Source organism: Cyphomyrmex costatus, unplaced genomic scaffold (assembly GCF_001594065.2).
Source record: "Cyphomyrmex costatus isolate MS0001 unplaced genomic scaffold, Ccosl1.0 scaffold120, whole genome shotgun sequence".
Lineage (NCBI taxonomy): Eukaryota > Metazoa > Arthropoda > Insecta > Hymenoptera > Formicidae > Cyphomyrmex > Cyphomyrmex costatus.
Window position 1 is genome coordinate 641169 of NW_017275174.1, and position 14152 is coordinate 655320.

Here is a 14152-nt window from a genome sequence, read left to right on the forward strand (position 1 = left end):
TTGATAATATACATATATAACAAGATCATTGAAATCGATGAAGTTGTCCATTTTCTAAAATTTTCCTCTGATATTTTCTAAATTTATCTATTTACGTAACGTGTGTATATATATATATATATATATAAACATATACACAAAGTTTCATTAAAATCAAAATTTGACATTTCGCAAGATTCCCTTGTGAATGAAACCTTATCATTTTCCAGTCACTTTTGATTTTACCATTATTTTAAAATAGCAATAATATTTTATTTTCGCGAAAATAAAACATTCAAAATTTAGGAAAATACAAATTTAAAAAAATTTGAATTTGATACTCGAACAAAAAAATTAAAATTATTTTGAAGTATATATATATTATAAAATTTATTCAAAACAAATAAAGAAATAAAGAATTAACAAATTTTAAGTGCCATTCCAATTACGTCAATTAGAAGATTTATTTCATCTGTAAATATGATTTTTTAAATTATCAATTTTATTTTTTGCAAGGCTATAGAAAAGCCTCTAAATTAACTAACAAATTTACAACTACTTACATACTTTTTGCATATTAATCTAATTCTATTTATTTCACTTTTATTAATAGTCCGTGAATGCTACAATGTCCTATTTTTTCCTGTTGCAATCTCTCGAATAAAGGCGGATAGAGATGGACTCTACGTATGTTTTGTAACCGCCGGAAAATTCGTATAATCATCATGTTCTCATTGTGTTACTATAATATAATTTGAAGAAAAATGCAATCAATGTAATTTATTAAGATTTATTTTATTATTATACACAATCGATTAATGCTTAATCTATATTTAACAATTAAACGATAACATATATACTATAACTTTAAACCTGATCCGTTTCATCTTTACACTCTTCTCAAATAATAATTGATGTGCGAGATAAGAGCATAGCAATAAGTAAGCTTTTAGAAATTTTTTTTTTAAGAAAAAAAGGTTTTAATTAGCACAATAATTTAATAAAATCAAAATATAATGCAGTATGACTATGTTCAATATATTGTCAGTACTGAAAATTTGTACATTATATGTACGTGTATATAAATTACAGATTTTTAGCGGCAGTATATTATATCCACGAATATACTAACGAGAAAAGTATCAAGCGTGACTGAACGGAAACCTTTTTTTACCCAAACGTCTGCTTACACTTCCAAGCTAACTATCAATCTAACTATAATAATGATACAATATTTCAATCAACAATGGCTGTTTTTTCCAGTTAGGATACGGAACATTGCACTCTGTGTTCCTCTGTGCATGCAAGATACTTGTTGAAACGCAATTTAATTTCATATATGCATTATATAGTATTCCATTTTTATTTTTATGATTATATTTATAGCGAAGCGTTTACATGCACTTCTTTTACATGTAACACATATAATATACATACATACCCATTATTCCTTCAGCGAATTCTGCTCCACTGGTAAGCAGCGACATTGAATGGATAAATATATTTTTTCCAAATTGTCTTTTAGACAGTCTTATTTCCACATACTTATTCATTTCTCTTACGCTTATTTCATTTCTGAAACATTTAAACAGCCGCGCGCTGCATAAATGCTCAAGCTCTGATTGGTCAAGATTTCAGACTCCGTCATTATGCACAAATGGTTCACCTTTCTACTTACACCATACATGGTGCCGAGCGATTGTGGCCTTTTGCAATAGCGATAACTCGATCTAATGAGATAAGTTTTTAGAAAATAAGTTTATTTAACTTTGTAAAACATCGTAAAACTGATCTTTCTCGGATCGATTTTAATTGTATTGCTGTATACTGCAAATAATGTTCTAAATCTTTCTATTGCAATCTTCAATTATCAGTTGAATATTGTTTAAACAATTCTCGAACTGTAACGATTAATTTAATTATATTGAATTAGACGTATATATATTAAAGTTGTATAATTTCATTTGCAAATTTTTCTAATACTTTTAAATATTTTCATTTAAAATTTGCGTTTGTCTTGACCCGCAGATAACGCTAAATATTTCCGAAATTTTTGACATTGGAAATACAAATCGAACTTTTTATGAATATTTAGCGTTAGCTGGAGATTGTTATTATATATTAAACGGATTTTGGAAATAAATAAAAAATCATGACTTCATTACCTTGACTTTTATTACAGGAACATTACAATAATGCAGAAATTTCGATCACGATCGGAAAAAGGTCAATCATGAAGCCGTCGCCGTTGAATCTTCCCGCTCGGATCGCGAGTGAGTCCGATTCTGCGGATTCCGGCCGAGCGGAACGCGAGGGAACACGGGGCGCGCCCCCCGGCGATTCACAGTCATAAACTGCGGTGTCGCGCCGTGTATTCACGTAAGTATATACTATATACTTATCGCGGGAGCATGGTTTTATTATGATTTTTGAGCGCCAGGTGGCCGCGTTTTTGTTGTCGATTTGCTGTCGGCGGCGCGGGGCGGCGCGGCTCCCTCAGCGCCATTACATCGATAAATGTCATCGCGGCGCGGGCCAGCAACGTAAAGCGCCGCCGAGAATTGTTGAGACTGTTGAGAGTTCACCTGATCCTTACACTCCTTACCACCCGCGTAAGAAGAAAAGCAGGTGGAAGGTGGAGGAAGGATCGCGCGACGCTTACTCCAGATATACGAACACGACGCGTCCCGGTCGCGACGATGTCGAGCAAGCGAAAAGCCGCGAGCGGCAAGGCGAAGAGCCGTCCCAAGTCGCGCAAGGTAGAATACGACGAGGAGGATATTTCCAGCGAGCACGACTCGGAGGTCGACGATGCTGAGGCCGGCTCCAACGCCGACGGCGAGGACGCCGCAGTCGAGGACGCGCTTGCGGACGTTTCGAACATGCCTGAACTGCCGGCCCCAGAGGTGATGAGCCTTCGTATCAGTTCCCCCTGTACCCGCGCGGACGACGCGCCCGGTCTCGCAACGCAACGCGGACGGCTATTCGTTCGGAACAAATGAGAGCCGATTGTCCCGTATTAACAGTCGCTATTGTCTCACCTTCCGATATCGTAATATGAATATTTAAACAAATTAGTACGTAAATATCTAATAACGTATTCGATTTACTGACTCGACCCTACTCTGAGTCAATGGTCTGTTCTTTTTAACTGTATTTCTTACACGGTTTAGCTCTTCTTTTGCAGTTAAACGGAATAGACCATTGACTCAGAATCGGGTCGAGTCATTAAATCGAATATGCTATAAGTGTATTGTTAACACTTATGCCCTTATTCGTAAGGTCTGGTTTTTTTAGCCAAAATTTTTGCTCAGTTCGTCTTCTACGTGGAAGAGAAAAAGAGAAAAGATGAACTGCTCAAAAGTTCAACTAAAAAGAACAGCCTTCTGGTCAGATTTCTGGCTGTATTGTTTATTATTTACAGAGGCAGGAACCAATAAATAAGAAAGATAATAAAACCTTATAGTTAAGGCTTCCTTAAATTTATCTTTAAATGCTCAGTAGCCAATAAAATGATTCATGGAACATTGGAAAATAAACTTAAGGAAACCTTAAATGTAAGGCTTGACTATAAATATAGGCATTAAATTGCATTTCAATTGTTGTGATCAATGTGGTTTTCTACTTCTTTTCATATTTGCTCTATAAACTTTGTTAAATATTGTAGGATTTGTTAAATTAGAAAGAGAAAATTAATCCTTTTATCAGCATTTTGTTATGTTACTTCTAACTCCTATTAAATTTAGTATATGTGTCAAATTCATATTGAACTTTATAGAAATTTTATAGAAAGTATTGAATGAAATACATCAGAGAGCAAGGAGAATAATTATAAGTCTGTTTTATCTGAATTTGAAGCACAGTTCCTTTTTCTTCTCTGCTTTTCTCTCTATATAAGAGAAAAAAAGAAGAAGAGATCAATTATGTGCAAGAAGTTTAGCTAAAAAGAACAAGCTTCATAAAATCTGTTTCATATTATAGGGTGGATGGGGCAAACCTGGAACATTGCTCATGTGTGGCCTTACTAATTGGGAAATGGCTGGTCGCAAGGCACCGCCTAAAGGAGTAAAAGCAAATGTAGGACGTAGCCTGTGGACACCGCATACTTTTAAGAACTTGAATGACGCAAAAGTACGACTAATTGCATCCGGTCCTGCTGCATCCCACAGCATTATCGTCACTGAAGATAATAGATGTTTGGCTTTTGGTAGAAACGATAAAGGTAAGCGATATGTATCTCTGTATACAAATACTGTGATATCACAAATGTATATCACATTGTTATTTTCTTTTTTCTCATTGAAATGTGTATTTTCCCAAAGTGGGTTATTATTCATCTTGCACTTCAATCACAAACTTGCAATAAATCTCTTATAAAATCAAAGTGTACATGAGGCATAGGCTGGAATCAAATTCAGAATATTTACTATTGGACTTATAAGTCTGTGTAGATTTCACACTGACACAAAATGATGGCTCAATAAAACTTTATATTCAGTGTTCTAGGCACGTTAAAGTTTGACCAATAAATAATATGATCAATATACATATATTAGCATCTGAGTGTATATAAATTTGTATATATTACAAATTTAAATACAATCGCTGATTTTATCTTATTTTATCGATATTATTATTGTTGAGGCTGAACAATTTTGCATAGGTCAATTGGGTGTTGGAGACACAAAACGTCGTGATGAACCCACCGAGGTCGAAGCTTTAAAAGGACACACGGTTATAGGAGCATCATGTGGACGTAACCATACCTTGTTTTTAACAAGTCGTGGAATAGTTTTTGCCGCTGGCGACAATAAGTTGGGCCAATGTGGAATCGGCAAGAACGATCCTTGTATTGTAACTGCCACCAAAGTAAAATATTCCGGACCGCCGATAGTGAAAGTAGGATGCGGCGCAGAGTTCTCGATGATTCTGGATATCAAGGGCGGTCTGCACTCATTTGGATGCCCAGAGTATGGCGCTCTGGGCCATAATACTGATGGCAAATATTTCGTCACGAATACGAAAATGGCATTTCATTATGAAAAAGTACCTAAGCGAATCGTTTTATACGTCGAAAGGGGTAAGGATGGCCATGCGACGCCATTGGATCGTGTTGAGATCACAGATTTCAGCTGTGGTCACTATCACACAGTTGCAATTGACAGCAAAAACCGTGCGTTCTCCTGGGGATTCGGTGGGATTGGTCGTCTGGGTCACAACGAGCAACGCGACGAGCTGGTACCGCGTTTAATTAAATTTCTGGAGCCACCCTCTCGCGGTGTCCGTGCGGTACATTGCGGTAGTACATATAGCATTGCGATCAACGTACACGGCTCCGCCCTGATGTTTGGCCAGACTAAGCGTACTGGCGAAGCTAACATGTATCCCAAGCCTATCCAAGATCTGTCCGGTTGGGAGATTCGATGCGTCGGTTGTTCACAGACAAGCGTAGTAGTCGCGGCCGATGACTCCGTTATTGCCTGGGGCGCCAGTCCTACGTTTGGAGAATTGGTAAGATATTGATATTTTAGAAATATATTTAGAATATCATCAATTTTCTTCTTTGATAGAGCATACAATTAAATCAAATCTTGCCATCTATATGAAAGCACTGAAATCCTACATGCATCTTCTTCATTAATTTCGATATAATTTGTAATATTTATGGGAAGGGATTGCTTATCCAATCTCTATTTTGAACCAGACTTATTTTGAAATCTTTATTATTTATTTATTGTTATTTGGAAATTTCTGACTTCTAAGGAACGTCACAATATTATAATTAACTCATCCTTTTGAGAAATTCATTGTCTGTGCTGTTTCTCTCTCTCTATCAGTAGAATATTTTTCTAATATGTATTAATACATAAACCATATGCGAGGCAATTCCAAGAATCAAAATCTTTTGCTTGATAAGAAACTACTCTAACATCCAATTTTACAGCATTCAAAAACTATGGAATCACACAAATCACATTAGTCACATTATTTCCTAACATGTAATTTTTCTTCTAGGGTTTTGGTGAAATGCGAAAATCATCGACGACTCCGATGGAAGTAAAAGCCTTGGAAGGTTTATATATTACTGCCGTTACATGTGGTCTATCTCACACGCTTATGATCTGCCGAGACGATACTGAAGAGGAAAGAGCCAAGATTAATAAGCTCCAGGTTTATTCTGTTTAAAGTATATTCTTCGACTGTATAAACGAGTTTCTATTGCATCACTACAAATGATCGAATCGAAAAGAAAATTCTCGTTCCTTCAATGAACCACAGCTACGTTTTGACGAATTTTAACAAGATCGATGACATCCGAGATCGATGACAGTAGTAGTCACTACGAAACGTCCAGAAAAGATATAGGATTAGATATTATTCTATAATATATATATATATGTGTGTATGTGTGTGTGTGTATATATATGCATATATATGTACACACACATACACACACACACACACACACACACACTTTGTACTTCCAGTTTTTACTTAACGAGCGAAAAGTCGATCTGTGTAACATTTTGAAACTCATTCTGTTAGCAGCTCAGGATAATAGACCAAACAAGATAGATACAAAAATATATTTTGATACGTTGCTATTTTATTGAAGTTTGCCGTAATTTTCATCGGAATGGAGATAGTTATACATATGAAGAAGTTGAATTGGAAAGTGAAATCATAGAGCTCAACAGTAACTGCCTTTATTTGTATCGCTTTCTTAATAAATTTACCTATTCAAATAGTTTATATAATTGATTCATCACAGTAGTACCTGAATCATTACATCTGCAGGAATCGTTTTTTACAATGCAAATGCAGGGATAATCCCTGAATAGGATTAACGCGAGTAATTCATTATTCAACTAAGGTAATATTTTAACAGTTGTATGTGAATTAAATTTTGGTATGTGTTTTAACTACATAGGAAGATAATTTAATTTTTTTTAATACAAAATGTCGCGTATATTGAAAGCGTATATATATATTTAATTTTATTTTTAATTATGTATTTTTATGCATATAACATTTTATATAATGAATATTATATTTTAAAGTGATAAAAAAAGAGCTGTGGAAGTCGTAATTTTTTTTATTACTAGTTTAGAGAGGGAATCCCAAATTGACAGGCGACTGACTATACGTATTTCGTATTTTAAGTCTTTCTTTTAAGATAAATCGTATAACACATTTCTCTCATATATGTGTTGTACGAGATTACTATAGTAGATACATTAAAAATGTTTGATCGAGACACACAATAAAATAGAATAAATCAGAAAATGCGTTCAGTATCTGATGTATATTAATGAATTTATAATTCTAATCACTGCCAGGATGTATTACGAACATCTTTTATTGTGATGTCAGACATTCATTCCATTCCGTTCCATGTAATACTCTCGTGCAACTTCTGCACTGAAATATTCTTCTGATAAACTTGCGATGAATGTACAAGTCCAAATATGAAATAAACGAATTTTTTAAGAAATTGTTTCCATCGAAGATCTTTGTCCTATTTAGCAACTTTTAAGAAAAAATATTCGTTTTAATTTTTAAAAGATTTTATTTTTTCTTATTCAGTGTATCACTTTTTTTGCATACTTAATTTTTGTTTGCTGTAAAAGCCGATCACACATTGGCATTTTTGTACATTTCCAATAACGTTCTTTAATGCGATACAATTTCTGTTGGTCTGAACATACGACACAAGCAATATCTTTCACTACAGTTTTATTTGAGCATCTAATAAAGTTTTCTCCTTCACGTTTACGTTCTTGCTATTTAGCAAAATTATATATCTTATAAACTATTTAAACTAAAAATGATGCTTTCTATATTAATAAAAAGATCAAATGTATGTTTTTTACCATAAGCTTTTGATCTATCAGTAGCGTCTTAGAAGCGATAAATTTTTGAACATCACGTACTTCCTCTTGTGAGACATTTCCATACTTCCAACGTAGCAGTTGATGGGCTATGTAATGTATAGGATCTGATGGACAATATCTCAAAGCTCTGCTTATCGCCCATGATAGTGGCACCAACACATTTTGTCTATATATACATTTATATACGCATTATACAATTTATTACATTATTATGCTTATTTTATGCAAATTCATTAAAATGTAGTTGTAAAAGTCATAAAATATATGTATACTTCAAATAATCATTTCTTGTCAGAGCTTTACTAGCTCGTTCTTTCGGCAATAAATTCAAATAACAAGGACACAAAGCAGAATTGCACTGCATGCTTGTGACAAAAATATTTGAAAATATTATTTCATCTAAACTACAAGAACAAGATGACTTCAATGAGTTATCAGATATTGTGTCAGGGAATTTTTCTTCTAGGAAAGTAGAGTATGATTCTAATATCGTTAAATCGCAGTGACATAATATTTCCTGTTAATTATTTCAATTTAAAAACAGATTCATTTTTCTATTTACATTATTTAATATTCCTTGAAATCAATTATAGACATAAGACACCTCGGTTACTTCCAAAGCTTCCTTTTTCTTATATTCATTGTATCCAAGATCAATTAGAATATCTTCAGCCTCATCATCAATACCATTCTCTTTTATATAATTACAAGTGTCTTCATCGATCCCAAGCTTTTTCAGAAAACGGATTATTGTTGGTGAAACTGGCTTAACTTTTCCCTGCCAGTTTAAAATTCCTGGAACATCAATGCCACTCGATAAAAGCCGATACAATATATTTTTATCTTGAGACATCAGTCCACATGTAACAATAATCCAACATTGATCTTCAGTTAATCCAATGGCAGCCAGATTCCAAATAAATTTATCGTCAAGTTTTTTCATCCATGTATCTGCGTTTATTTCTACTCCAAAGTCTTGGAAATATTTCAGTTCCTCAGAAGTGAGTCTGAGGAGACCATACTTCATTGCTTTCACAATACTTTGTGGTGACATGCCTAAAATTTACTATTCAATGTAATCGAACAATAAATAACAAAGTGCATAGAATTCTCATGAGAAAATCTTGATACCTTTTTCTTCTAGTTTTAGTAAAATACATTCATTATACATTCCACTATGGATAATAAAATGTAATGATTCATCGCTTGACACATCGTATTGTGCATCATACAATTTAATATTGTTACGTCGCAAGAATTTGTCCTTTAGTAAATTGAGTAATCTATCACTACTCCATCCACCGTAGATGAATATTCCTTTATCTGTCAATTTTATATGTAACTTTGTCTCACATAACGCCTCTTCTTCTGTTGTATTTTGCATATCTGACATTTTCAAATAGATGGAAATCATACAAATTAAGAAAGTAGCTAAGTGCTAAGTCATTTTACAAAAAGATATTACAAATGTCAAAATGCAAGCTAATCATTTTAGCAATTGTTTTGGATTGGTTATTGTTCATAATATCACAGATGTGCATACGCAGTTGTAAAATGTCATTAATTATTATTTTCCATTCTTACTTACTGACAATTAAATAATATGAAAGCGAGATTTGAACGATAACGATTTTCCTTCTAAAAATATATTATCTACGCATGAATATACAAATTTACAAAATTACAGGAAAATCGAGGAGGAGGACACTATACTGAACATTTACTTAAATGTGAATTTACAACTAAATTATGTAGATTTTATTCAGATTAAACACTCACACAGACAGTATAAGCTAACGTTATTTACTGTCATTTTGACATCACTTTGCTATTTATGGTATGTATATAAAAGAAAGGCTTGTATTGCGAGCATGTATTTCAAAACATTTAATTAGCCTTTTTTGGATCCATATTTTTAGACAGTATTTTTTGGATCTACAAACTTGTCTCTAAAGCCAGCGGCACACGGTGTTTGTTTTCCTGCTGGAGTGCTAGCTAGATCAGATTCTTGCCATCGGATTGGCCGCGATATTGGCACTTTCAGCACCGCAGCCAATACGGTGGCAAGATTCTAATCCAGCTAGCAATCCAGCAGGAAAACAAGCACCGTGTGCCATAGGCTTTAATATTAATATTCTAATTGATTTATTAGAGAATATGAACTTATTTTTCACTTTGAATTATTGCTTCAGAGATATCAATTAAAAGACTTCTGATATACTATTTGTTATTAAATAAGCTGTTAAGTGTAAGTTATTCTAAATAGTTGTATTTAGATATCATGTACAGTTATTTCGAAATCTTTAGAGAAAAAGTAACATAATATATATACGTCCGGTGCACATTACTTTTAATTTCGTAATTTAGAGCGCTTTAAATTTCGTTAACTTTAAATTCATTATTACTTGAATGTAATTTTGCCAAAAGATGAAAAATTGTTTCTTTCGGCAGAAAATTCCATTCCATATACACGAATTCTAGGATACATTATATATCATTGCCGTATATAATAATATTAAGATGTCTGTAAAATATATACTCACCACTTTCTCGGCGCGTATATATTTTGAATAAAAGATACATATTATGGAACCTACAAATTAGCACACAATCGATGAAATAACGAAACAACATCCTTAGATATATTTTTACATTATAATACATGTTTTTTAAATGTAACAATGATATGCGTCAAGCGCACGTATATGTGCAAAATATAAAACGACAAACACAATCGAAAAGACTATAAAAATGTTCGAATTCACTTGTACAAAAACGTGATCGACACACACTGCTGCCGACTATGGTCCATACAAATGTCTATATACGAGCATTTCTTCAGTATTTATAAATCATGTATTTACACAAACACAAAATTTTGCTCGTCATCATAGATTTCTAAGCCAGATTCAACTTAGTCTGTAACGATAGTTTGTACGTTTAGATGTGTACTTGATATAAGCAAGCACATGCCTATCTTTGGATAAGTTTTGCACAAACTGAATATATAGCTTGTATGAAATGGTGACCTATTAAGTTTGATCCTTTTTGAGTTACACTAATGCGTGTCTCTCAAAATTGATTTTTTTGCGCAAGATTTTTAAACTTAACACATTGTATACACTATTGTTATTAGCACATGTACTTTTCACAATCGATTACAGCAAACTGCAATAACAGTTTGAATATGCATCTTGCTGTTGATGATCGTTAGTCAATTGCATCCCTCTTTTTCCCTTTCGATACCTTGCACTACCTACAGTGCCGTTGTCATACAGTCGTGTAGAATAAGTATCCCAAAGACCAGGTGTCTGTATAATCTGTTACATGCACAGTGATACAAACATATTTTACATAGCTTTATAAATAAGGATAATTATATAGAATCGTTTCCTCGTTTTAAATCTTAAAAATATACTCATTTGACATATATTTACTCAAAATGAAAGAATCTGGTAAAAAAAGCAATAAGTCATTGCTTCGCGAAAAAAGTTATAATTTGAGACTTTATCATAGAGATTAAGATATCTGTTCTTTTGTTTTGAATAAATATATATAAAATAAGTATATTTTTCAGGCAAGGAAACAATTCTAAGTAATTATCTAAATAAGTAAAAATATCAGTTACATAAATAATAAGTTAAAATTAGTATTAACAATTCAGATTGGAATATTTATAGTGATATTATAGTACAAGACAAGGCACGTACCTTTTCTTTTTAAATATCATATTAAATCTTAACGAGAGTTTGAATTGTATAATAAGTGTTTTTTATAAGTAGACTCTGTAGTGCTTGTTTATAATATCACTAGCATTGTAGTGCAATCTATCAAATCTTTTACATCATATATACTAAACTTTGAAGTTTTAGAAAAACAACAAAATGTTTTTAATTACCTATTAATCTTTACTAAAACATATATTTTTTTAAATTTTAATAGTTACTAGTATAAATTTTGATGTACCTTTTGTACAAGTTCTTCAAAGCAACATTTTACACCATCTGCCGTTTTTGCACTACTCTCAATGTACAGAGTTTGATGTCTTCTAGCAAATTGTAGGCCTTCTTCAGTGCTCACCTCTCTATTTGGCAGGTCTATTTTATTGCCTACTACCATCTTGATGATATCCGTCTTATTACAATATGTATTCAACTCATTAAACCATGTCTCTAATTTCACAAAGGTATTTCGATCCGTAACATCATACATTAGAATAGCACCCTGGCCGTCTCTGTAATAACTGGGTGTTAATGTACGAAATCGTTCCTGGCCGGCGGTATCCTGTAAATAAATAATAAATTCATAATAACTGCGTAGATCGAGTAATCCTTCTGTTGCAAAAACAAAATCGCGTTTACAAACCCAAATAGCGAGTTTCACTACATTGTCGTCAATGGTAACCTGCTTCGTCTTGTAGTCCATCCCGACTGTGCTCTGCATGTTTTCATGGAACTCATCTTCAGTGAACCTCAGAAGTATGCTAGAAATGACGTAGTAACTACAATTATAGTTTCGATGTGGGAATGAATTGCACTTCGCAAATTACCTTGATTTCCCTACGTTGGATTCGCCTATCATAAGAATTTTCAGTACCGTCAAATAGTCTTCCTGCTCCATAATAATCCGCTGGTCACAGCTGACCTCTGCACTCACGATATCAAGTCGATGTCAACTAGTTAATGTACTTTAAAAAAAAGCACATCAATATCTTTCTTTGTAACGTATACTGCGGTAAACGTCGCGAAGCTGCCTAGCATTCCACAATGTTGCCAACTCATTGAGAGCTTTTTCTACAGGTAAACTAGGGCGGTTTTACATCGTGCACCTGCTGCAGGACTAGTAACTTTCTATTGAATTATCTTAATTTCAACAATCCGTATAAATATATATGAGTATTTAATCAATCATTTTGATGTATATTATACCAATTCAAAATACATCATTCTTTAAATGCAATCCTGAAATTAAGATATAATTTTTATTAAGATATAATTTAAAGAAGCTCCTAAGGCCGCCTGTATTATCGACTAACCGTATAATTTTCATATAACAATTACTTTTTTCCTCTTTTATAATAGAGTCGAAAATCCTTTCCCAGGATTAAAGTACGCGCAATGATACGTGTCTATAAGGTGAAACAGAGAGAAACCGGAGAGTGGACATCTTGGCCTTTTTCATGTACCAAATCTCCTAGGATAATGTTCACTTTTTGTGTGGTTCTCTTCCATACCATTACGTGGATTAGACAAACATGAATAATCAACTTTTTGATGGTTCGTTCTTGTCTAATTCACGTAATGGTATGGAAAAGAATCATAAAAACGTGGACGTTACTCTATGTGATTTGGTACATGAAAAAGGTCACTCTCAGGTTTCTTTGGATGAAGTTTATGCCGGAGATCAACAAAAAAATTTCAAAAAATCGAAATCTTTTTTTACAATTTCTTAATCTAATATGGCGTTCCAGAGTTTCACATCTGATCACATCTCACAACATTCACTTTGTATAAAAGCTGTGCAATCTGTACTCACGAAATAATAATTGACAAACTAATAGTTTACACGAAGAAACAATGTGGAGTTTTTAGAATTAAACTTAAAAACATTAACACGTTATTGTTATACAAATATTTATGTGTGCGTGGCATGTGTGAGTGAAATATTAATGTAGTACATAATGTGGTGTCTATGACATGTAAATTGTTTATTTGTAAGTTCTACTTACACTTTATTACCAATATATCATCCTTAGAAACTTACTAATTAAAAGTTTTTCTCATTTTGGACCTGAACATCCAGAATTAGTGCCTGACTTGTAGCAGAGTATAGATAACTAACAAGATTGATATTCGCTGATGAAGATTCTAAATTGAATCAAAACACGCCAATTAACTACGTTATTTTTAAATTTATTGTTATTTGACTTAATCTATATAAAGGGGACATAGCGTGTTCTGATATACACTGCCAGCACTGAAAATCTACAGTATATGTAACGTGAACTATAGATTTTCTGATTTTCAGTACTGGCAGTGCATGATTGGAACACGACTATAATTAAAAAATCTTATCAAATATTGGCTTATTATTCTAATGAAGTGGCTATCCTCCCGAGAAGAGTAAAGTAAGACCTTCGGGAAGATGGAGAGAAGAACGAGAGAAGGGTGTGGGACTCATAATAAATGACAATGAGACGAAGTACTTAGAATGTTTAAGAATAGTAAGAACGTAACAGAAGGAAATCGCAGAATCATCTCGATAGCAGGATATAGCTT

At 33.2% G+C, this 14152-nt stretch overlaps 3 protein-coding genes across 3 annotated transcripts; 1 reads left to right on the plus strand and 2 right to left on the minus strand.

The window, feature by feature from the left end:
* Window positions 1–2491: 2491 nt before the first annotated feature.
* Window positions 2492–6589, plus strand: LOC108779031 (protein RCC2 homolog). The gene is made up of 4 exons (XM_018546365.1): window positions 2492–2885; window positions 3961–4201; window positions 4643–5490; window positions 5995–6589. Exons 1-4 carry the CDS (start codon window positions 2679–2681, stop codon window positions 6163–6165), a joined length of 1467 nt encoding a protein of 488 aa, XP_018401867.1. The 5' UTR covers window positions 2492–2678; the 3' UTR covers window positions 6166–6589.
* A 973-nt stretch (window positions 6590–7562) lies between these two features.
* Window positions 7563–9267, minus strand: LOC108778604 (uncharacterized). The gene is made up of 5 exons (XM_018545829.1): window positions 9006–9267; window positions 8479–8930; window positions 8147–8391; window positions 7854–8040; window positions 7563–7763 (listed from the first exon to the last, which is right to left on the minus strand). The coding sequence occupies exons 1-5, from the start codon at window positions 9265–9267 to the stop codon at window positions 7563–7565; spliced, it is 1347 nt and encodes a 448-aa protein (XP_018401331.1).
* A 1402-nt stretch (window positions 9268–10669) lies between these two features.
* On the minus strand, window positions 10670–12688 carry LOC108779070 (ras-related protein Rab-18-B). Its single transcript, XM_018546422.1, has 4 exons — window positions 12424–12688; window positions 12240–12357; window positions 11841–12158; window positions 10670–11194 (listed from the first exon to the last, which is right to left on the minus strand). Exons 1-4 carry the CDS (start codon window positions 12492–12494, stop codon window positions 11033–11035), a joined length of 669 nt encoding a protein of 222 aa, XP_018401924.1. The 5' UTR covers window positions 12495–12688; the 3' UTR covers window positions 10670–11032.
* Window positions 12689–14152: the final 1464 nt, after the last annotated feature.

What these genes read in the sequence shown, in the direction of transcription:
- LOC108779031 (XM_018546365.1), top strand. Translation starts at nt 2,679, where the DNA reads ATGTCGAGCAAGCGAAAAGCCGCGAGCGGCAAGGCGAAGAGCCGTCCC. An exon ending in CTGAACTGCCGGCCCCAGAG is followed by an intron (nt 2,886 to 3,960) that starts GTGATGAGCCTT and finishes TTCATATTATAG; the next exon opens with GGTGGATGGGGCAAACCTGG. An exon ending in TTTTGGTAGAAACGATAAAG is followed by an intron (nt 4,202 to 4,642) that starts GTAAGCGATATG and finishes AATTTTGCATAG; the next exon opens with GTCAATTGGGTGTTGGAGAC.
- LOC108779070 (XM_018546422.1), bottom strand. Translation starts at nt 12,494, where the DNA reads ATGGAGCAGGAAGACTATTTGACGGTACTGAAAATTCTTATGATAGGC. An exon ending in TCCAACGTAGGGAAATCAAG is followed by an intron (nt 12,358 to 12,423) that starts GTAATTTGCGAA and finishes CGTCATTTCTAG; the next exon opens with CATACTTCTGAGGTTCACTG. An exon ending in TTGAAGAACTTGTACAAAAG is followed by an intron (nt 11,195 to 11,840) that starts GTACATCAAAAT and finishes TGCATGTAACAG; the next exon opens with ATTATACAGACACCTGGTCT.
- LOC108778604 (XM_018545829.1), bottom strand. Translation starts at nt 9,267, where the DNA reads ATGTCAGATATGCAAAATACAACAGAAGAAGAGGCGTTATGTGAGACA. An exon ending in ACTAAAACTAGAAGAAAAAG is followed by an intron (nt 8,931 to 9,005) that starts GTATCAAGATTT and finishes AGTAAATTTTAG; the next exon opens with GCATGTCACCACAAAGTATT. An exon ending in TGATAGATCAAAAGCTTATG is followed by an intron (nt 7,764 to 7,853) that starts GTAAAAAACATA and finishes TTTGCTAAATAG; the next exon opens with CAAGAACGTAAACGTGAAGG.